General features: G+C 46.7%; 1 protein-coding gene across 3 annotated transcripts; it reads left to right on the forward strand.

Moving 5' to 3' along the window:
- The first annotated feature begins 254 nt into the window (after positions 1 to 254).
- On the forward strand, positions 255 to 20,607 carry GCNT4 (glucosaminyl (N-acetyl) transferase 4). 3 transcript variants are annotated; one of them, XR_004254280.1, is made up of 4 exons: positions 255 to 355; positions 4,239 to 4,439; positions 16,129 to 18,511; positions 20,597 to 20,607. XR_004254280.1 is itself a non-coding variant. In XM_032205293.1 (3 exons), the coding sequence occupies exon 3, from the start codon at positions 16,130 to 16,132 to the stop codon at positions 17,495 to 17,497; it is 1,368 nt and encodes a 455-aa protein (XP_032061184.1). In that variant the 5' UTR covers positions 255 to 355; positions 4,239 to 4,439; position 16,129; the 3' UTR covers positions 17,498 to 19,290. The 3 variants fall into 3 exon arrangements, 2 of the variants coding, with proteins under 2 accessions (XP_032061184.1, XP_032061185.1); XM_032205293.1 differs by lacking the exon at positions 20,597 to 20,607 and having other exon boundaries at positions 16,129 to 19,290; XM_032205294.1 differs by lacking the exons at positions 4,239 to 4,439; positions 20,597 to 20,607 and having other exon boundaries at positions 350 to 355; positions 16,129 to 19,290.
- Positions 20,608 to 21,477: the final 870 nt, after the last annotated feature.

The following is a 21,477-nucleotide window of genomic DNA, read 5'->3' on the forward strand; positions in this document are numbered from 1 at the left end:
GGCAAACTTGGAGGCTCGGCGGCGGAGTTTGGAGAGAGGAAGCGGGAGGAAGGAAGAGAAGGAGGAGAAGAAGGAGAAGGAGGAGAAGGAGAAGGAGAAGGAGAAGGAGAAGGAGGAGGAGAAGGAGGAGGAGGAGGAGGAGGAGGAAGGGGCGCGGCGCCGCTTCGCGGGCGCACTGCTGCGCGGGGGCGACAGAGCAGAGCAGGGCAGGGCGCGGCGGCAGGACAGGCGGACAGGAGGACAAGCAGGACAGGAGGACAAGCAGACAGGAGGACAAGCAGACAGAAGGACGAGGAGTGCCGGTGCTTTCAGTCTTTTCGGTGTCGACGTCCGCGAGTGCCGCCGAGGAGCTCCGGTAAGAACTCGCGTGCGCCCCAGAAGTTGCGCGCAGGGGGATTTTGGGGCTGGCAGCGGGACGAGGAGGGGGCTGCGGGGCAGGCGGGCGCCCTGCGCGCCCCGAGGAGCCCCCGGGGCACCACCGAGCCCCTTCCCCGGCCGCCGGTACCAGCCCGGCGCGGTTTTGTAACAGGAACTGAATCTGCCGGGGAGCTGGCGAAGGCTCCGGTTCTGTCAGCGCTCGGTGCATTGCTAAAACCCCGTGCGTTAGGCTGTGGGAGCGCTTTGTCTGCCAAGCGCTCTTACTTTTTTCTCCAGTGCGGCTCTTTTTCCTTCTAGGGAAGCAGAAGAGTAAGGATCTGTCAGAAAGAAATGTTTGGAGGTTGTTTGTTATTTTTTTTCCCCCTCAAGAAGAGACAGTAGCAGCTTCAGTCTTTTTATGGGCTGAACAGACTTACTAGGGGAAAGCTCTCAGAGAGAGACCCTACAGGGACCTTGCCTTGAGGTTATGGGTAGCACAAAGTGGGTTTTGGGGTTAACTCGGTCAGTTCATCCCACCCAAAGACTTGCTTGCTCCACGGAACATCCCCTAAATTGTTCCAAAGCATTAGTCCATCAACCAGCGGTACTGGAGTAATTTCAGCTCTTGCAAAGCCTTTTTTTTTTCTTTTTCTTTTTTTCTTTCTTTTTTTTTTTTTTTTCTTTTTTTTCCACTTGATAGCCTGGGAGAGAGATGGGTGAGTGGGGATATGACAGGTAAACTTGAAACTGGAGTGAAGGCAGCCAAGGAGGGAAGAGCTGCTTGCTTGCTTGCTGTCTTCCGGGACAAGGGCTACAACTATTGAGTGACGCTGGTAGGCAGAAGATTGAAAACAAGTGAGAGAAAGTGGTTTTCTTACAGGGTGTGTGGATCAGCTGTGGAGTGCTTTGCCCCTCGATGTCTCCTGGATATCCAAAAATTTACAGGGGTTCAAAAGCAAACGTAGAGTTTCACGGCAGAAAGTCACAGTGTGCTGGTGCTGTGAAATGGAAGTTGTAACTCCTGGCTTTGTCGATTTCTGAACTATAAGTAGGCACAAACTGAAAGGATACATGGAGAAGGTGTAGCAGAATGCTTCTTCTTTTTCTGTCCTTCATCCTCTTCCCAAGCACCCACCTTTGTATGCTCAGGGGCAGCGCCCAGGGCTGGAGGGGCCCCGTGGGCTGGGCGGGATGTGCCCGTTCCTACAAGACATGGGAAGGGACGTGGGATGCTGCCGTGCTTGTGCATCTGTGGCTGGTGGTCACATATCTGCTACCCGGGGGTTTGGGTTCTGGTTTTTGTGCATTTCTGGGTACGCTGCCTGCCTGTAAAGGCAATAAAGATCAGTGACAGCACTGGCTAGCACTTTGTGATGCATGATCCTAATTAGTGAGCAATTCTTAAGGACAACTTTTGAAAAGTGGTAATAGTGGGAAGGAAAAATTAGCAGTTTTGGATTGCTTTGGATTACAGTGGGGATGCAGGAAAGGGGGACCAAACACTGAAATCCGCTATTGTGCCAGTTGTTGTGACTTTGTGGATGTCAGTCTGTGCTGTATGTGCTATTTCCTGGTGTAATATCTGCAAATTGTGCTGGTCAATCACCAGACTGTCTGATCATCTCAAAAATAGATCTCCCAAATTCTTCAGAAGTAGCTCAGGACATCCAGGAAGGATTGACCAAAGGCAAAATTCAAAGAGTACAAAGGGTCAAGCAGTGTGTTATCAGCACATACAAAGAAACTGGTGAGTACTGATGCACAGAATTCAGAGAAACCAAGATAATGCTGAAACATTCATAGGGAACAGATAAGTTCAGAGATCTTGCCAGTCTGTCAGCTGTTTATTCTTTCCGCTGAGGCCCTTTTGGGCATCCACAGTGTACGGTGTGGCTTCAAGAGGAGTCCTTGGACCTGTGAATCTCCCCTGTGGAAGCTTTGTGTCAATTAGCAGAACAGATGGAGAGCATTTCCAGACTTCTGCCGAAAGGTTTCAGGAAAGGACAATAGATGCAATACAGAAAGGGATTTTGGAAAAGTGTTAGGTTTTGCTCAACACCAGGAATTGAGCACCAGAGAGGTGCTGACATTATTCTTGCTGGTTACTCTGCCTGTACACAGCAGAAGAAACTACTTTGGGTAGGGTTAGGTGAGGCTGCCCCGATGTGAGCTCCAGAGGCTGGCTGCCGGAGCAATTTGGTCCTGCTAGCAGATGATGCTACAAGGGCTTTAGCAGAGCTTATGGTGTTTGCTGTTCCAGCTGCGGAATGGCATCAGCAGTCACACGGCGACTGTAGCGTTTGAGGTTTCCCAGGAAATATCAATGAAGGAGTGAAGAGACATGGAGGATGAGTCACAGAAAGCTTGTTTCTGGAGCATAAACCGCAGGGTGCCGAATCCAGCAGGGGAAGTAAGTTTGGTCTAACTCTGTCAACAAGCCAAGCCTCATCAGATTGCTGGCTGGCGAATTCTGGGGGGGGCTCACGGGGATTTGCCACCTGACGGAGGGCGAAGGACAGCCATGGCAAACGCCAAGTTCCCAGACCACATCATGCCCAGGCACATCACCCGCTGTCAGCTGGTGATGGATCACGTAAACAACCGGGGAAAATTCCTGCAGTCGCTGTAATCTCTATGTTCCTAGTGTGTTCATCAATTAATGGCACCTGTGTGTCTGAGGCATGGGGGCAGCGCCACGGGGGGGGATCCCAGGACCACCCTTCCCTGGGAAGCTGCCATGCTGTGCCCACGTGCTGTGACAGGGATGCTGCCAACTGTTCCAGGCCCCTCGACCAAGCTCTGAGAGCTGTTGGTACCAGTTTGGGGTGGAGCACAGGCTGTGGGCTCCGTGGTTTGTAAGCCCACGTGAAGGGGAAGGCTGGTGGTGAAGAGGGGGCTGGTGAGCAAAATGCTTTGGTTGAAGTCTGGGCGGAGAGGAGAAATCTGTATGACTGATTGGGGTACAGCTACTGTGCTTTCCTCAGCAGAAAGTACCGTGGCATTTATATACTGTACATGCTGACGGTACACCGTGTGGTTTCTCAGATTTCTTCGTGAGTGTTGCATGTGTGAAGCTTATCAGTAGTAGCACAGAAGTAGATTTCTTGATGTATGAGAGACTTGAAACAGGATGTGGGATGCTTATGAATAGGTGGGCTTGCAGGGCAGATTGTCATGCCTAAAACAATCTCCAGAAAGGATCACTGTGACCTTTGCTGTGATACGTAGCCCAGACTCCTGTCCTTGGGTCCGTAGCCGAGGTCCCTTATCCGAGGACTCAGCAAGGAATTTGGGACATGAAGTCAAAGGATGCTGGAAGCATCCAACACCCTGGCATCACATCCACCTCTGGACCGTGGGCAGCAAGCTGCCTCTGAGCTGGGTGCTGGGGTTTCGGCTGTGGGGAGGACAGCTCCAGGGAGCAGCACGGGGCCCTCGCCCACCAGCAGAGGTGTTTTGCCCCATCTGTGCCCATCCCCTCAGGGGCCAGCACCCGTGGAGCCCCGGTGTCCCCCCACTCTGCCAGTCACTGCACCCACCTTGGCATGGCCCTGGTCCTGTGTGACCCCTGCCAGGCTGGGGAAGTCGCTTGCCAAGGCTTGAACTCAGGAGGGCTTTTGGCAGGTGCTTCTCCTGTCAGGGAGATTTCCCTCTTCATGTTCACCTTGCCCTGCTGTGGAAGGGAATGTGGTTGCTTGGACGTGAGCTGCTCTTTTTTAGGATTGTTTTTCCCCCGTGCTTGGGAGTGCTACGTGGATGAACAGAAATAGGTGCTTGTGGTTTGACTAAAGACTTCCGTGGCTTGCCATACAGAGCTACACTCATTATTTTTCAACAATTTTTTTACACATTATTATTATTATTACTATTACTCTTTGCAGGCAATGATGTCCCTGCTCCATACGTCTGTCCGACTTCGCACGCGCTTGAAAGGCCGACCGACCTGAACGTGGTGCCGTCAGCATGGGGCGGGCAGAGTGGCTTCATTTCACCACCACATCGGCTGTGCCTGCGTGGTTCCTCCTGGGCAGGGCGCCCTGAAGTGTTCCCCAGGGAAAAGAGACCAAAGCAACATCCAGGAGGTGGGTCTGCAGCTCGGTGTACATGGTGTCACCGATACGGCAGCTGTGATGCTGGTTGAGAAGGCTTTGGCTCGGTAGGAATTGACTTGAGGGATGCAATTTACAGCCAGGGTCTGCAGAAAAGAGCCTGTGAGAAGCTCGGCAGGAAGGTGAAGGCATTCTTGCTGTTGGGGGAACAGGAGAAATAGGCTCAGCCGCTCACTGCAGCCTTTCTGGAGCACGGTGCAGCTTCTCCTGCCTCCTTCTCCGACAGGAAACTTCCACCCTCTCTTATGCCGACCGTGCTTGCCAATGTACACAAGCTTTGCCCTTGTGGGCCTGATTTTTATGCTGTGCAGTAGTCTGGGGGTAAAGGTTAACCCTCACTCCACCATAGACTTATTATTACTTTAAACTCTCATATGAACCAGAGAGAAGCTGTTCAAACCTGGCTTGCCCCAAGTTAGAAGTGAGTAAACTCTATTTACCTGTGTTGGTTTTTCTTTTTTTTTTTTTTTTCTTTCCATTTTTAAATCCTCTTTGACTCCTGCCTTTAAGTTCTTGAAAAACATGGATATGGCCACCTCTTACAGTTAGAGAGCTTAAATACTCACCTTGCAGGTGATGAGGGCTTGAGAGCTTTCTCAGCTGACCATCCCTGGGCTTTCCAAACACCTCTGTGTCCTAGCAGGGCTGCAGGACAGAGTAGTTTGGGACATACCAAGGGATTTGGTGAGAGGTTTTTCTTTTTAGGCACTCAGCAGAGCTGCTTCCAGTAAAAGTTACTCTGAAGTAATTGTGGCTGGTGGGGGAGGCTGAGGAGCTGGGCTTACTTCTCCCTTGGGGGGCCGTCTCCTTGCACCACCTTGCAGCAGCCACTTGCCTCTTTTACTGGCTGAAGAGCAGAGACCAGACTTCCCTTACTGTGACTTATTTCTGGGACATAAACATGCAGGAAATTATGTCAGGTGTTCTACTGCAATTATGAGAATCACCTACATGTTGACTGCAGTGAGAAAGGAGCACTTGGCCTTTTCTAAGGAACATTTACAGAGTTAGGACCGGGGACAGAGAGATGATCAAAGTAACTTACTGTCAGCACAGCAGGTTCTGTAAGGAAGCACAAATCTATGTATCCCACGCAATAAAGTGTCCCAATATTTAGTGCTGGCATGACAAAATCATTGCCAGACAGGGCGAAGTCAGAGGTGATAACCAGAGCTGCTTACTCTTTGCTGAATCTGTATTTCCCATCTGCACAGACATTGTCGTTTCTCTTCCAGAAGCACAAACAAAATGAGCAGCGTTAAACTGTGGATTTTATTGTTATTGTTGTTCCTTGGGCACCACGTTGTTTTAAATCTTCAGGGTCTTAAAACTGGCAGGCTTACTGTTTAAATGGCTTGGGTCGAAAAGTAATGGGGTATTATTCCACGTCCTGAACCTCACAAATAGAGGTCCATAAAACAGCTCAGAAGTAATTGGGAAAAGCAGGAGTTTCTTAGTTCTGTGGTTGTCAGTCACTCAGAGGAAATCTGTGTATGACATCAGGCAGGTCAAAACAAGGGGGTGAGCTGTGGGGAAGGATGCTGGCAGTGGGCACTGCTGCCTGGTGCAGGGGCATAGCCTGAGGTGCCAGGCTGTTCTTACTGGGGCTCCAGCACGAGGATGTACGGGTCAGAAAAATGGGTGGAAAAACAAACAAACCGGATAGATCAACTGGTCTAGATTTGATGCCAGTATAAAGCATTCCTACAGGAGCTCCGAGATCCCTATCATAGATGAATCTGCAATGAAAATAACCAGCTAGCAGCAGTAAATACTAGTACATGAATGAATTAATTTTCCCAGCTAGCAGCACTGAATAATCACGTAGAGATAAAAGTTTAACTCAGCCAGACGGTTTACTAAAGGAAAAAAAAAATCACTTAGCAAAGCACATCACTGCTTTTCTCCTTCCCTGGCTTCCCAGGGACGTTTTGTTCTGCCTTCCCCAGAGACCTCTCCAGCAGCTTGGTTTACACAGAGCGGAGGGGAAACCAGGAGCTAACTGCATCTTTCTGCAGAGCCAGCAGTGAAGACCAAGTCTGCACACACCTACTGTGGGAGTGGGTGTGTGTAAGGCAAAGAGAGGTCTCTAATGAGGGAGAGGAGAGAGGAGATCTTTTCCCAGAGTGTTTTTGCCTGAAAAAGGAAAGGTTCCTGTTGCTCCCGCTGTTGTATGGTAATGCTGCTGTGCAGCACTGAGGCACACGGTAGTCTGGCTTCCAAGGAAAGGTGTGGACACTGGTTTTGACTCAGGTGCCTCTGAGAGCTGGAGGAGCAGCAAGTCAGATCAAGCACATGTTTTGCTGCTCTGTTTGCTTTCTTTTTTTCTCTTCTCCTTAATGCCACTCACATGAAATCACCTACCCCAATTGATCCCTCTCTCCATTCTACTCTTTCATCTTTTCCCCCACTCCTTTTCTGCTTCTCCTACTTTTTTCAGCACCCGTCCCTTTCCCACTGTTTGGTTGTGGTTTTGTTTTTACTGAAGTTGTGGAGGGGGAGCTGCCTGGTTCCTGCAGAGCGTCTGCAGAAGGGCTTCTGCATGGGAGAAATGACAACACGGTGGGGCAGGAGCACTCCTGCTGACCTGCATATCCACTCCCTCTCCTTTCACAGATTTTCTTTCAGAATTTATATTTCCCCTTGATTCTTGCTCTGTGACAGGCACAAAATCAGGTTTCCTTTTGATGGTATTCATAGCGAGTACAATGTATTCCACATACAGTGAGGAGAGTGTGCTGCCTACTTACAGCTTGAATTTTCCAGGAATCCCTGTTTTGGTATGCCATGGCCTGGGTTAACCACTCCCAAGCTGAGCTGATAACAGATAAAGAGTTGGTTCCCACCCGCTGGCCCTCTGGCATGACACCAGCAATCTCATGTGGCCTCTGTGACCCAGTGCAGGGAGCCGCAGACCTCTCAGATGGGTAACGGTGGAGCAGAAAATAAACAGTATGTGTTGGAGACGCATGTTGAAGGGAGGCCAGGGCTGTTGTTCTCCTGCATCTCCACACAGCCGGTGGTTGAGCTTGGAATTTTGTTTGCTTACCAAACAGGTCCTTCAGGAAGGACTGGCAGAGGGCAGAGCAGGAGGGCCAGCGGGTATTGACTGATGCAAATCTTGCGTTCCTTGGGGAAGTCGCTGTGCAGGGACTGACGCAGGCAGGTGCATTGCAAGCTTCCTCAGGTAGCTCTGCCTGCTTGCTCCATCCTGTACCCAGAGCTCCTTCCCCTCTCTGTGGGCTGCACAGCACCAGCCTGCCCTGAGCAGAGATCTGGGTGCTCCTAGTGTGAAATCCACCTGCAGCAGGCTCTGGGCTGCTATGACGGACCCTGGTGGCTCAGCACAGCTCCTCCACATGGGCAGCATCCATGAAAAGCACCTCAGATATTGTGGCTGTTGCTTTAAAAGAACAGCTTTTTGGAAACTGGTTTGTTCCCAAGCAGGCTCTTTCCAGCAACCATCTGCGAGTTATCTGCCATATAGGAAGGGAGGCTTCTGGAGGGGTTGGAGCTGGTTCCTCGGTGATGGAGGGGTCTGCTCTCTTTTTGCAGCAAGAAAGGCAGTCGGTTTCTGGCTTGCAGTGCTGATACAGGGACGTGAGAAGTGGTGATTGCTTGCATTGCAGAAGAGACTCGCCATGCAGGGCAAGAGGCAAGTGAAAGCCAACCACCTGTTCCCGCTCAGGGCGAAGGCAGCTGCAGGCTCCTCCTGCACAAAAATGATGTTGGCATTGCTGAGTTGCACAGACTTGGATCTGCAGTTACTCCCAGTGTGTGCAGTATATGGAAATGGTAGAAATAACAATGTGAGGAGCAGTGGCAGAGCACTGGGCTCCCTCAGGAGCCAGAGCTCTGCATATGTAAGCCATTAGGATCCCAGCAAAGTGGAAACATGCCTTCAGAGAGGCAGCACGAGCCCAAAGCCTGCAAGTTTCTCCACGTGGCTGAGGGAGATCTGCCCATTTCAGTCAGCTGTTTGAGTCCCTCCTTAACCCTTTAGAGCAGGGAAGTCTGAAAGAGAGCTGAAGCAGCTGAAGCCCTCATGGCTACAAGACATTGGAGCAGGAGGACACCGGCAGCCTTGGTCCTCCAGGGCGACTGAGGCCTACCAGAGGAGCCCCTGGGCTGGCCTCTCTCCACAGCTCCTGAACACCATCCTGGAGCACTGCTTTTTGGGGCAGTGGCTCTCCTGGGGATGCCTCCTCTATTTTCCTCACAGCCTGATCTTGGGGTGGAACTGATTGTCCTTTGCAGTTCCTACCATCTTTCCAATGCACTGCAGAGGGACCTCAGACAGTTTGGCAGATGTGGGGCAAAGTGTGTCACACACAAGTGCATGGTACAGTGACTGGGACAGGAGCCTGCCAGCTAAATGTGAAGGCACATGGCTGTCCACACAGCTTGCAGAGCAGCAGTGGTGCCCACGATGCTGGGGATTCTCTGAGCAGCTTGCATCTGGTGTTAGCGGCGCGCCTGACCTTTGCTGAACCATTTTCAGGGATAGCCATTTAAATTTCAATATCACGGAGGGCACACTAGGGCCTGGCTGTCAGTCAGAACAGCTGTAATTAATGCCTGTGGTTCGTGAGGGAAAGCTTTTAGCCGGACTGCTCCCCAGCCACCGCTCTGCTGCTCCACCTGAAGCCCGAGTGCCTGTGGATGGGATTTCCTCCTCTGCTCGGCTCCTATGTTTGCTTTTGTGTGGTGGCCAAACCCTGAGTGGTGTGCGTGGATTTATAAGAACAGAAACCTTTGGTGCAGCGACCTTTGCAGCTGAGGACTGAGCATATTCCTGAAGAGGCTAGAGTGCTGTACGTGGGGGGTGGATGCTCTGCCTTTGCTCAGTTAATCGCAGCAGTTGTGAAGGGAGGAGCCACTTTCAGGAGTAAGTACCTTGTAGTGTGCAGAAATGTTAGCAGCCGTCTGAGCTGGAATTATACTTGTTTTCATATTTATATTTTTTTCTCTCCCAAAAGAATTCTAAAAGTGGGTTTTAATTTACCTTCACTTAGCCTTTCCTTGGCTTTCACCCTGTAAGAAATTAATATGTCAAGCAATTACTGTCTTTTAGTATAGAAATTCCACATTTCTGTGTTGTTTCTGTAAGCTGTGTTGTAAAATCTGAGAGAAATAGCCAAGAGAAATAGCCACCAGCTCAATTTGCCTCACTTACCCTAACACTGCACATTATTTCTACCTCTGTGGAAATGTCCCAGTATGAACTTGGCGTTGACTGTGCTATGTGATTGACCCAAGCAGGTTGTCTATGGCTTTTGTACAGGTGCAAATGCTGCTTTCCACGTTTATGATGTGCAACTGCAGGGGATTGCACATTTCTGGGTACTCCACAGCTTTAATTTATGTTTCCAGACTGCTGGAATAAGACAGACTAGTTTGCAAGCAGGAACACCTTTTCTTTTTTTTTTTTTTCTTTCTCAGAAAGGTGAACTTCAGCACATCTCGCTGATAGCAGCAAGCAGAGACCATTGAGGTAGCGGGTTTTCTACAGTCACGCTTCCCTGATCAGACCATACATCATTTCCCCAAATCTTTGCTGTGTTACCTGAAATATACACAGTATGTATATACACACGTGTTATTTCCTCTGTTCTCATTGCCTTGTCCCCATGTTGCTGCAACTCAGTAGAAACCCAGGTCTCAGTGTGCATTTTCTGGCATGTTGGTGCCATCAGCTTGGCCTTCCTTGCCAGTGCTTCCCTGAGCTGGCCATGGCTCTGCTCATAACTATCAGCACTTTCAGTACTCCGCGAGCTCATGGGGCTAAGGAAGAAGTCCTGCGAAGGAAGCTTTTCCTACAGTTTTTTCCACTGTTTTAATTCCAGCAACACTTGAGTTTCACTGCCACGAGATGAGTCAAAATACTGGTTGCTTGGCTAGTGTTTCGGGACAAAGAGAGGAGAAAAAAAAAAAAAAAAAAGCAAACCACTGTACTCCAGTTTTATGGGCTTTACAGGTTTTTATGAGTGGTTTCTGAGCTACAGAAGAGCTGCAGAAATCTTCTGCAGCCTCCCAAAAGATGAGACATGCACGTTGGATTGAAGCCCGTAGGAGGGAGTGGAGCACCACTGACTACTTGCAGAAGGCTGTTATTTTCTGGTCCTCCTGTAAGCCCAGCATCACTGCTTTAGACACAGGGCACTGTGAAGTGCATTGGAGGTGAGGACTGATAGTTCCTCTTCAACAACAGCCGGCTCAGGCTTCCCTCCATGCCCCTCGGGAGTATTTATTCTGCTGGTGAAGGCTAGCACAGCTCCTGCATTCATCATCAAGAACATCCTGCATCTTCTTCATCCACTGTAATGGATCTAACTAGCAGCCCCTATTCTGTCCCAACAGGAGATAAAAGCAGATTCCGAGAACAGAGCAATGGTCACAGTAAGTGTTCCTGTTGGTAAAAGTTTCCTGTCAGGGCTCTTGGTGGATGATAATTGCCTTATGTTATGGTGCCAGAGAATTGAGCCTTCTGTCCATATTTCTGCCTTGGCTAATGCAATTCTCTGGGAATTCCCAATAGCCAGCTGATTGCCTAATTCTTTCTTGAATCCTGCTGAACTCATGGTCTTTATGATACCTTCTGACAGATGGTAAACACGTGTTGTGTAAGAACACATGCATGTTCTTACACAATACAAATGTGTTTACCTTGTATTTGTTGCATGCCTGTTTTCTCTGAACATCTCCTGATCTTGCATTACGGATGCAAGGGATAAATACAAACACCCATTTGTCTTCTCTGAGTCATCCAGTACTTTGCATCCCACACAGCAAGTGCCCAGGCCAGACACTGTGTATGTGTGTATGTACACCAGCTGTGCAACCTGTGTTGTTTACAAGATGTGATCAACCTTCATCCATTCCTGCCAGAATCTTGCGTGCAGAAGAAAAAAAGATGCAGACATGTTAGGAAACTTGGCAAGATGGCAATGCCATCCTCCCTTCCTCGTATAAAATCCTTGTCCAGGATCACTGGGCCTACATATTGTACAAAGAGCAGGATGTTAGCACCTGAGGAAAAAGAAATACATGGGTGAGATAACCATCATGGTCAGTGCTGAAGCACCTAAGTAGGTGCTTCAGGTAGTTCTAGGTGACCATCTGTAGCATGCTGTTCTTTCCCTTCCTCTTTCAGAGATGATGGTGCATGTGGTACAGTGCAGTGTCCAAGAGGGGCTTCAAGTGCTGCATTGTGCTAAGAAACAAGAGCTATGCACTGGTATCAAAAACTGTCACTACAACTTCACTGTCACTACATCAGGCTGCCCAAAGCCCCATCCAAGCTGTCATTGAACACCTCCAGGGATGGGGCATCCACAGCTTCTCTGGGCAACCTGTACCAGTGCCTCACCACCCTCTGAGTGAAGAATTTCTTCCTAATATCTAATCTAAATACACTATCTTTTAGTTTAAAGCCATTACCCTTTGTTCTATCACTACATGCCCTTGTAAAAAGTCCCTCTCCATCTCTCCTGCAGGCCCCCTTTAGGTACTGGAAGGCTGCTCTAAGGTCTCCCCAGAGCTTCTCTTCTCCAGGCTGAACAACCCCAACTCCCTCAGTCTGTCTTTATAGAAGAGGTGCTCCAGCCCCTCGATCATCCTCATGGCCCTGATCTAGGCTCATTCTAATATAATAATTCCATGTCCTTGTTCTGCAGGGCGCCCCAGAGCTGAATGAAGTACTCCAGGTGGGGTCTCAGGAGAGCAGAGCAGAGGGGGAGAATCACCTCCCTCACCCTGCTGGCCACAGTTGGCTTTCTGGGCTGCAAGTGCATGTTGCCAGCTCACGTGGAGCTTCTCATCACCCAGCACCCCCAAGTCCTACTCCTCAGGGCTGCTTGCAATCCATTCTCCACCCAGCCTGTGTGGTGCTTGGGATTCCCTCAGCCCATAAGCACTTGGCCTTGTTGAACCTCACGAGGTTCACACAGGCCCACCTCTCAAGCTTGTCCAGGTCCCTCTGGATGGCATCCCTTCCCTCCAGCGTGTCCACTGCAACACTCAGCTTGGTGTCATCAGAAAACTTGATGAGGGTGCACTCAGTCCCACTGTCCATGTCACCAACAAAGATGTTAAGCAGTGCTTGTCCCAGTACTGACCACTGAGGAACACCACTTGTTACTGTTCTCCACTTGGACATCAAGCCCTTGACCACAGCTCTTTGAGTGCAACCATCCGGCCTATTCCTTACCCACTGAGTGGTTCATCCATCAAATCCACGTCTCTCCAATTTAGAGACATAAATGTTGTCTGGGATAGGGTCAAATACTTTGCACAAATCCAGGCAGATGATGTCAGTTGCTCTTCCCGTATCCACCAGTGCTGTAACCCTATTGTGAATGGACACCAGATCTGTGAGGCACAATTTGCCCTTAGTAAATTCCAGTCTCCTGCTGAAATTAACTTCATTCTGGTTACAGGCAAATATTTTGTGCCTAAAGAGTAAAGTTGTTGCCCCTGTACCGGTATACTGACCCTGCCCTTGCATTCCTTGGAAGTAACAACAGAGAATATGAATTTAATATATTAAGAGTGGGGCAGGAGGGACAGTGAGATACTGGTAGTGGTGAACTGCACTGCTGGAGAGTGGCTGGGATCACTCATGGCCTGATTCTGTCTGTACCACTGTGGTGATAGTGATACTGTGTTTTGTAAAAGCACAGATGAGGCTGTGGATATAATTGCAGACTCCTTGTGCTCTCTCATCTGACCAGATCCAGGCCTGGACCAGGGAGAGAGCCTCCATAAACAAGGGATTCAGTGGAGGAGCTGCAATTTCTTACCAGTGCTCATTAGTTCCTTTCTTCATGAGGAATTCAAACCACATCACCACAATCTTGTGGGTTTCTATAACCTCTTTTTATGGCACAATAGTTTCTTTTGACTGGCAGTGCCAAAAACCATAGGAACGTTAAACGGAGCTGAGCACAGATCCTTTTCCATCATCTGGGAAGAAGGAAGCCTCAGTGCTGCCCAGGTGATTTCCTGCACATCCTGGCCTGCCTACAGACCACACCATACTCCAGTAGTCCAAGGTAACCGTGGTGTCCTGGCTTGTTTGCTGGAACACCTAGAGACGGAATGTTTGATGCTGGGCAGTCGCTGGAGATTTGTTCCCTTCCAGCACGTAGTGATCTCCGCTCAGCCAGGCGTGACATTGGTTGTCCTTGGTAGCTAGTGAGACAACAAGGCAGTCGCCAGGTAGGTTGCCCACAGAGATCACACTCCACATTTCTGCTTCCTGCAAAGAAAAAGTAGAAGAAAGAAAAAGGAAGAAGAAGAAGGAAGCAGGTGAAGGGGAAACCTTGTCTAGACAGTGAGACATTGATTAGACCTTGGGAGTTTTGGTTTAGAGAAGTGAAGGCACACAAGCGCTGGCTAAGGAAGAAGCTGGGGTCTTGGCTTTGTGATAATGGAGCATTGCAAAGAGAGATCTGTTTTTTTTTGTTTGTTTGTTTGTTTTTCTCATAATTTGTTAATATGCGCGGTGGCTGTAAAACCTACAGAGAGTTGCCAAGCTCTGGCTTCTGCAAAATAGGTATATTACTGTACCCCCTTCCCCAGTCTCTAGCTGGCACCCCTGTGTGAAACATAGAGTACCAGGGACTCAGGCAAGCTTGGTGAGCCTGCATGGGCACCCACATGTAGGCTTGCATCAGGCTGCATGTATTTACTCAGGAAAGGTGGCATTTCCTTCTTCTTTCTGTTGCCCCTCACAGAGAAAGTAACAGGGAAAGAAAAACACAGGGAGGGCAGACTAATGAAACAACTCAATTTTGGCAGGATAAGTTTTGACTGTGAAACTAGAGTTTGCAAGACCTGACCACTGTGGGTATGTTAAAGATCCCTAAGTTAGCTGCACACACATCTCAGAACTTGATTTTAAATCTATACCTGGAACCTGCAGCCATCTGACCACTCCTGGTGGTCCCACCATTTTATTCCTACCCATAACTGCACCTGAAAACTGGGAAGAGGGGGAAGCTCCAAATTTTTTGAAAGGAATTGTCTTGGCATTGCATGTGGAAGCATAGCTCCTGTTGGGGTTGGTACAGGAGAGGAGAAGGCACAGTATCACAGGTGCTTGCCTAACACTTGTTGCAGGAATTGATGGAGAAGAGTTGTGTTAAGCCATCCATCCACCTGGCTTTAATTCTGGGAATGACTGGGAGCTGTTTTGCTATGCCATCATCACCTGCTGCACAGCTTCAGGAACAAGAGAGCACACAGTACTTCAACCATGCTCCCTGTCTTGTGCCTAACAAGGGGGAGGGAGGGAGAGGACTTTGTGGGAAGACATACAGAAAAGCTGGTCACTGTTCAGAGAACTTCCTGTCATGGCACTATGTAACAATCCTCCCAAATCATCTCATTGGTTTGCAAAAAGACTGTGTTGTTTCTGTTCTGAACTGAAGCCTTTCTGTCCTTGTTACAGCACTGCACAATGTTTACAGCAGGTTATGTGCACCCTTCAGCTGACTGCACATGCAAAGTTTCAATAGCTTGTCTGATGCCTTCACTCTGAGGCATTCTGGAACAGCTTATTCTTGAAAGAAATTACTGGGAGCTGTTCTGCATGAATGGTTCAATGTAGCGAGAAAATAGAGTTTAAACTAATGCTGCACCTGGATGTGGACCCTGGTCTAATTTTAGTTCAGGGATAACAATAATGCTGCTTGCACTCAACTGGTAAGGCAAAAATATATGGAAACAGGATCATTGTGTTTAGCTTTCACTGCAGTAATACCTCAGTTGTTAAGTTGCTTCACATAAATGATATTGCACACCCTGTTTCAAAAAAAAAAAGGCTGTGGCTGTGCCTTTGCAGTCACAGCTGAGGTTGAATCACACAGCAAAGAACAGGAGAGATGCTCTGCTTCCCACTGCTGTCCCTCCTGCCTTCAAAGGCTGTATTATACGCTCCCTCCAGTGGATGGAAATATCGTCTTCATCTGTCTTTTTTCAGGGAGGATTAGCAGTATTTTCAAGAAGGAATCTGGATGTAGGGAGGACTTTGGACATATCCTGCTGGGAGGGGAGGAAGGAAATCCATTTCCCTCTGGACCTTTTCATTGGCCAACCCTAGTGTCAAAGACAATGAGGATGCTCTGACTGAATTTTAAAACTTTCAGGTTTATTAATTAATTAATTTATTTTATTAATTTTTAACTTTTAAATACAGAAAGTTGTTAAACATGCATTCTTTGCAGACTCATGAGAGAGTCTCTTGCCACACCCAGTGAATTACCTGGAGTTACCTGGGAAAATACACTTTCCTCTACTCGTTTAGAGGACAGTCATGTTTCTGCCAATGCAGGGGTTGCTGTACCTCAGTTTATGACTCAAATGAAGAAAAGAGGTCTGAAAAATAAACAATAGGAGTCTTATTCCAACACACTTATCTAGCTGGTTATTATCTGAAATCAGAGTTGTTTTATTGCTTTCAATCAGATAGTTAAAGGTAATAAAATCATTGCCTATTATTGTGGCAAAATCTGTCCTTAAATTAATGTGATGATTAAAGAGAAAGGTGATGCTTCTGCTGTAGCCAGACCAGTGAGCTCCTGTTTTTGTCAAAAGCTGTAATTGCCTCTGATGCATTGTTCCTATTGTAAAATGTCAATTTATCTCTGTTTTCTTACAGAATGAAGAGGCATAAGTGTCCCTACAGATGTCCCACAAGAAGGAAGATTCTGATTTTGTGTTTCACGGGGTGGGTGATTGCACTCCTGAAACTCCTCCATGTTGAAAGACATTTTTTTCCATCTAAGGGCATTTATTTGGTTGAGCACTTCTTGAGCACTTCTTCTTATGTTAGAAACAGGTATTCCTACCTTAGAAATCACTTTCAGTATGAAATTAATTGTTCATCTATATATGAACAAGATCCCCAAGAAATTGGCAAGAGTTTAGAGATAAGAAGAAAAGATATAATTGATTTAGATGATGCAGATATCATAGCAATGACGAATGATTGCCACATTTATCGCACACTTAGGAAATACCACCTAAAACCTGTTTCTCCAGAGGAAGAGAATTTTCCATTAGCCTATTCTTTGGTTGTTCACAAAGATGCAGTAATGGTAGAAAGGCTCATACATTCACTGTACAGTCATCAAAATATATACTGCATCCATTATGACCAAAAAGCAACAAAAAGCTTCAAATCTGCAATGAACAATCTAGCTAAATGTTTCCCCAATATTTTCATTGCATCAAAACTGGAGACAGTGGACTACGCACATATTTCGAGGCTGCAAGCAGATTTCAATTGTTTGTCTGATCTGATGGACTCTACAGTTCCCTGGAAGTATGTTATTAACTTGTGTGGCCAAGATTTCCCTTTGAGGTCAAATTTCCAGTTGGTCGCTGAATTGAAGAAACTCAATGGGGGAAACATGCTGGAAACTGTAAAGCCAAGCAGCAGCAAAAGAGAACGATTTACTTATCACTATGAACTTATGAAAGTGCCTTACGAATACATGCAGATGCCTGTGAAAACCAACGTTTCCAAGAACCCGCCACCTCATAATATTGAGGTGTTTGTAGGCAGTGCCTATTTTGTTTTAAGTCGAGCTTTTATTCAGTACACCCTCAGAAGCTCTCTTGCAAAAGATTTTTTTGATTGGTCAAGGGATACCTACTCTCCGGATGAACATTTCTGGGCCACTCTTGTACGTGTTCCTGGGGTGCCTGGGGAAATTTCAAGGTCAGCCCAGGACATCACAGACCTTCAGAGCAAAACTCGATTGGTGAAATGGAATTATCTTGAAGAACATTTATATCCTCCATGCACTGGTACCCACCTTCGCAGTGTCTGTATCTATGGGGCTGCAGAATTACGATGGCTTATGAATTATGGGCATTGGTTTGCCAATAAGTTTGACTCCAAAGTAGACCCCGTCCTGATAAAATGTTTGGCAGAAAAACTGGCAGAGCAACAGAAAGAGTGGGTTTATTTGTCCTCTGACAAATATTTTCTGCGTATAAGTTCTGTGAATACCTCGCTATAGCAGTACCACTCTCCCTGCTCTCAGTATTGTGTACTGCTGCAGCAAGGGGCCTGGAGTTCTGCCCTGACCTGCTGCAGGAGGCTGCCAGGAGAACTGCTCCTTCTGCACAAGGTCCAGGGCCCTGGGGAGACGTGTACCTGGCCACCTATTTATGAAAAGTCATGTGTCTCTGGTTCACCATTTTGTAACTTGCTACAACGATCCTGTTACTGTTCTTCAAGGTGATTTTGGAAGGTTAAGGTTTGCTTTTGGAGACTCTGGCACTATCCTGATGGAATATTCCAGAAATGTTTATCATCAAGCGTGTTTGTGTCTTTCTTAAGGAACCCCACCGTGCCTGTTTGCCCTTCCCCTTTTCCTTCATTTTTGTTTTTCATTAAGGTGTGAATCAAAGACCTCTATATCTGCTACCTCAGGAAAAGTGGAAGTGCCCAGCTCACAGACAAAGCCAAGAGAACGCGACACCACATGAGCCATGTGGCCTCCCCAGCCAGCCTGAAGCCCCAAACTCCCCCTCTGCGGGAGCGAGCAGAGCTCTCTGTAACGTGAATGTGGCTGGATGACACAAGGAGAAGAAATCCTTGGACACCACATTGCACTTGGCATTGTTTCCTTCTCCCAGCTCATCTGCGCGTTGTCTTTCTTTCTGTGGAGTGTGTGTTCAGGGGCTGTGCCACACATGTGGAGTGGGTGGTGGTGGATTGAAAACAGCCTCTGTGAACATGCGTGAATAATGCACTACTCCTCTTCAAGGGTAGCAAGGGTTTGTCCTAATGGCAGCCCTTAAAAGTAGATACCCATGCCAAAAGATGTCTGCCTTCGTATCTATCCCTGCCAATAGAAATACCCTCCTGTGAAATCCCAGTCCTTCTGGGACAGTATTTTTACACGTGGTGGATAACAACTGCTATTTCTAATTAACACTGAGTAGTGTGGTGCTATGCGGAAACACAAAACACGCTACATCCAGCAGCAATCATCAGAACAGCCATGCTGCAGAAATGCAGGCCCTGTGTAGAAGTGGCTTTCTGTGCAAGTCTTACAGCCTCACACTGCCATGACCCCAGGCTGATGTCTGTACTTTAGAGCAGTTCAGAGTTATAGCAGCCATCCTTCTGGCCACCCATGCTTCCCAAGGCCCATGTCAGGCCTGCTGGTAGCAAAGGGGTCGGGTGGCTTCCTCTCAGCTGGGCTGCCACACCACACGCTGAGGGAAACCTTGGTCAGTGCAGGACTCTTGTGGCTAAGAAATGCCCCTTGGCATTTTGGGGGATTCTCTGCAATGTTGCTGTGCCACCAGCTCAGTTTTGGCGGTTCCAGAGGACTCCGCAGTCTAGCTTTCTCTGTGTTACTGTCCCATTTCTATGCACCTGGCTCTTGTGAAAGGCACCCATGAGATGCCACAATAATGATCATGCCCTGTACCCACGAGAAAACTTTGTTTCTTCTTTGAGTTGAAGGAACCAAGTCATTCCTTGGTCTGGGATTTTGTTTCTAAGTGCAGTCCTGGTCAGCTTGTTTGTGGCTTGAGGTTGGGTTTGAGTCAATAGTCGTGGGCCTTTTCCCCCATTTGTGACACTGATTTCCTATGAGTTCTCAGACGAGTCATCTGACTTTTCTGTTCCAGCTGTAAAATGGGAACAACAATGCTCTACTACCTTGTTAAGCACTTACAAATGTATGGATGATGGCTGAGGTGGGTTGTTTGCACAATAGTAATTGCTGATCAAAACCATTGATGAAGTTTTGTGTGTGTGCAGGTCAAGTATCTCTTTGATGTACTGTTTCTCAAATAAATGGGGATTATTTTTAAAGTGTGTGTTTGTTATTTTGGTGATTTACCATGTCTGCCCAGGGCTGTTCTGACTTGACTGGGGTTATAGAAATTTTGTAGAATATGAGACATTGGTGGTATGTACAGATTCATACATCAGTACTTATATATAAAAGTAGAGGATTCCACATGGAAAAAGGTTAATAAAAGAGAATGTTAGGATGCCAGAAGAACATGTCTTAGCCTTCTATACACATAAATTTATGTTTAATGATATATTTATTTACTTTTTTATTTAGTTAAACTGATTTTTTATTTATATGTATGGACATACACACATCCCAGTTTGTATTTGAATGGTTTGCTCTGTCATAAATTGATAAACCAAACAGACCAGCATGTTAAACTTAGCTGAAGTAAATAATTTTAACCAATGTGCAATTTTGTACTACTTTTACTGAGTTGGGTTGAGTGATATCTTTAATATAACTAGTCTGAAATAAGGCAGTGTGTGCTTTGCAGGTAATAAAGATGACAGTGTAAGGAAGCATCATCCAGTACAGTGGTATGTTTGATAGCTGAGAAGGTACAAGTTTGCATAGTTGCAACTTCATGGAATGCAAATTTACTACGGAATTATAAAGATGCCTATTTTCTGAATGTGACTTAAAGGCCAACCAAATCTGTAGAAAGGCAGTTCTCAAAATCACAGGATTTTTCTGGCTGGAAAATCATCTAATGCAGCCCCTGGCACAACATGTCCCAGTGTTTCCAGGTTCAAAAATGGACAAAATATAAGTTCCTTAACTTTTGAATAATATTATCTAGTTTTTGCTGTTGTTGGTGGTTTTGTTTTGTTTTGTTTTGTTGTGTTTTGTTTTGTTTGACATTGCTATTAGCAATGTAGATACCATGTTGATGCCTCTGTCTTTGTTTTGTTCAGGATATCCCACACTGTCTTTCTGCCACTCATCCTGCCCAGTGCTGATCACATGGAGCACTTGGAGCACTTGGACTATCAGTTAACCTAATTTTCCTGTGCAGCAAGGATGTGTATGCAGGGCACTAGTGTTGTTCCTGGCTGCCAGTACAGGTCCAAAACCAGCCCACTGTTTTTATTTAGTGTCTGGAAACAGTAAAGATGCTAAATGTGTCCTAAAATAAAAAAGTTAAGGGAACAAGAAAAAGAACTAATACACTGTGGGGACAACATTTGTACAACTTATCTCACTAATGATTTTATTAGGCTGGACATGGAATCAGGAAGATAATATATACAAACATAAATGCCTCACTACATGTTTTCTTTGATGTTGGAATAAAAGGATTGGAAGAGAAACATTAGAAACTAGACACCCAACCTATAACTGTAATTAAAATACACTTGGTCTGTTAAGCATTTCTGTGACTGCTGTGTCACTACCATGACATTGGAATCAGAATGTATAAACATTATAAAAACATTTTTGGGTTAGCAAATACGGAGTTTAAGAGCCACATGAATGCATATTTACAGCATGACCTCAATTTTTAGTTCAGGTACAATATCTGTGTGTATTTGAAGTTTTTATAGAATGTGCTTATTTCTTGGTGTGGTAGTTCCCATTTACATAGAAATCCTATTGCAGAACATTGTGATCCATTAGTAATGAGGTGTAAATCTTCACTGGAAGTACCTCAGCACTGTTCAGTCTTTCAAGCCAACAGTTGAGTACTATTCTGATCCTTTTTTTCAAGACTATCAGACTCCTGGAGTTTCCTATGGCTAAAGTACACTAATCCTTAGAGCAGCAATCCTCATTAGAAAGGGGAGAAAGGAAAAGCTGTGACACTCTGGACTGGAAATTTTCTCAGCCGAGGCAGAAAGGAGTCAGAAGGTATATTGAAAAGGGAGACAGGGAAAATACATCTTTTTGCTACAGAGCTGCCACATACGTGTCTTAGTAGAGATTTGCTTAAGTGGAAATGCTTGCCTATAGCATGGTTTCTGCTGCCATCTTTGATCAAGGCATGCAAGACTTGCATTAGTATATTTTGAAAATTAAGGTAATTTAGGAGAAAATGCCCAGAGCTCATATCAGCCTCTATTCTTGTAAAAAGTGTGCTTTGAAAAATCTTGAAAGTTTACTGCAGCTTGACTATATTTTAACAAAATTACTTAGAATATTGTAGTATTTCATCAGAAAGGGCTGAAGAAAGAGCCTGT

This window comes from Aythya fuligula, chromosome Z, assembly GCF_009819795.1.
Source record: "Aythya fuligula isolate bAytFul2 chromosome Z, bAytFul2.pri, whole genome shotgun sequence".
Taxonomy (NCBI): Eukaryota; Metazoa; Chordata; class Aves; order Anseriformes; family Anatidae; genus Aythya; species Aythya fuligula.

Bases quoted from the DNA above. Each gene is read 5' to 3' on its own strand.
- GCNT4 (XM_032205293.1), top strand. From the start codon at position 16,130: ATGAAGAGGCATAAGTGTCCCTACAGATGTCCCACAAGAAGGAAGATT.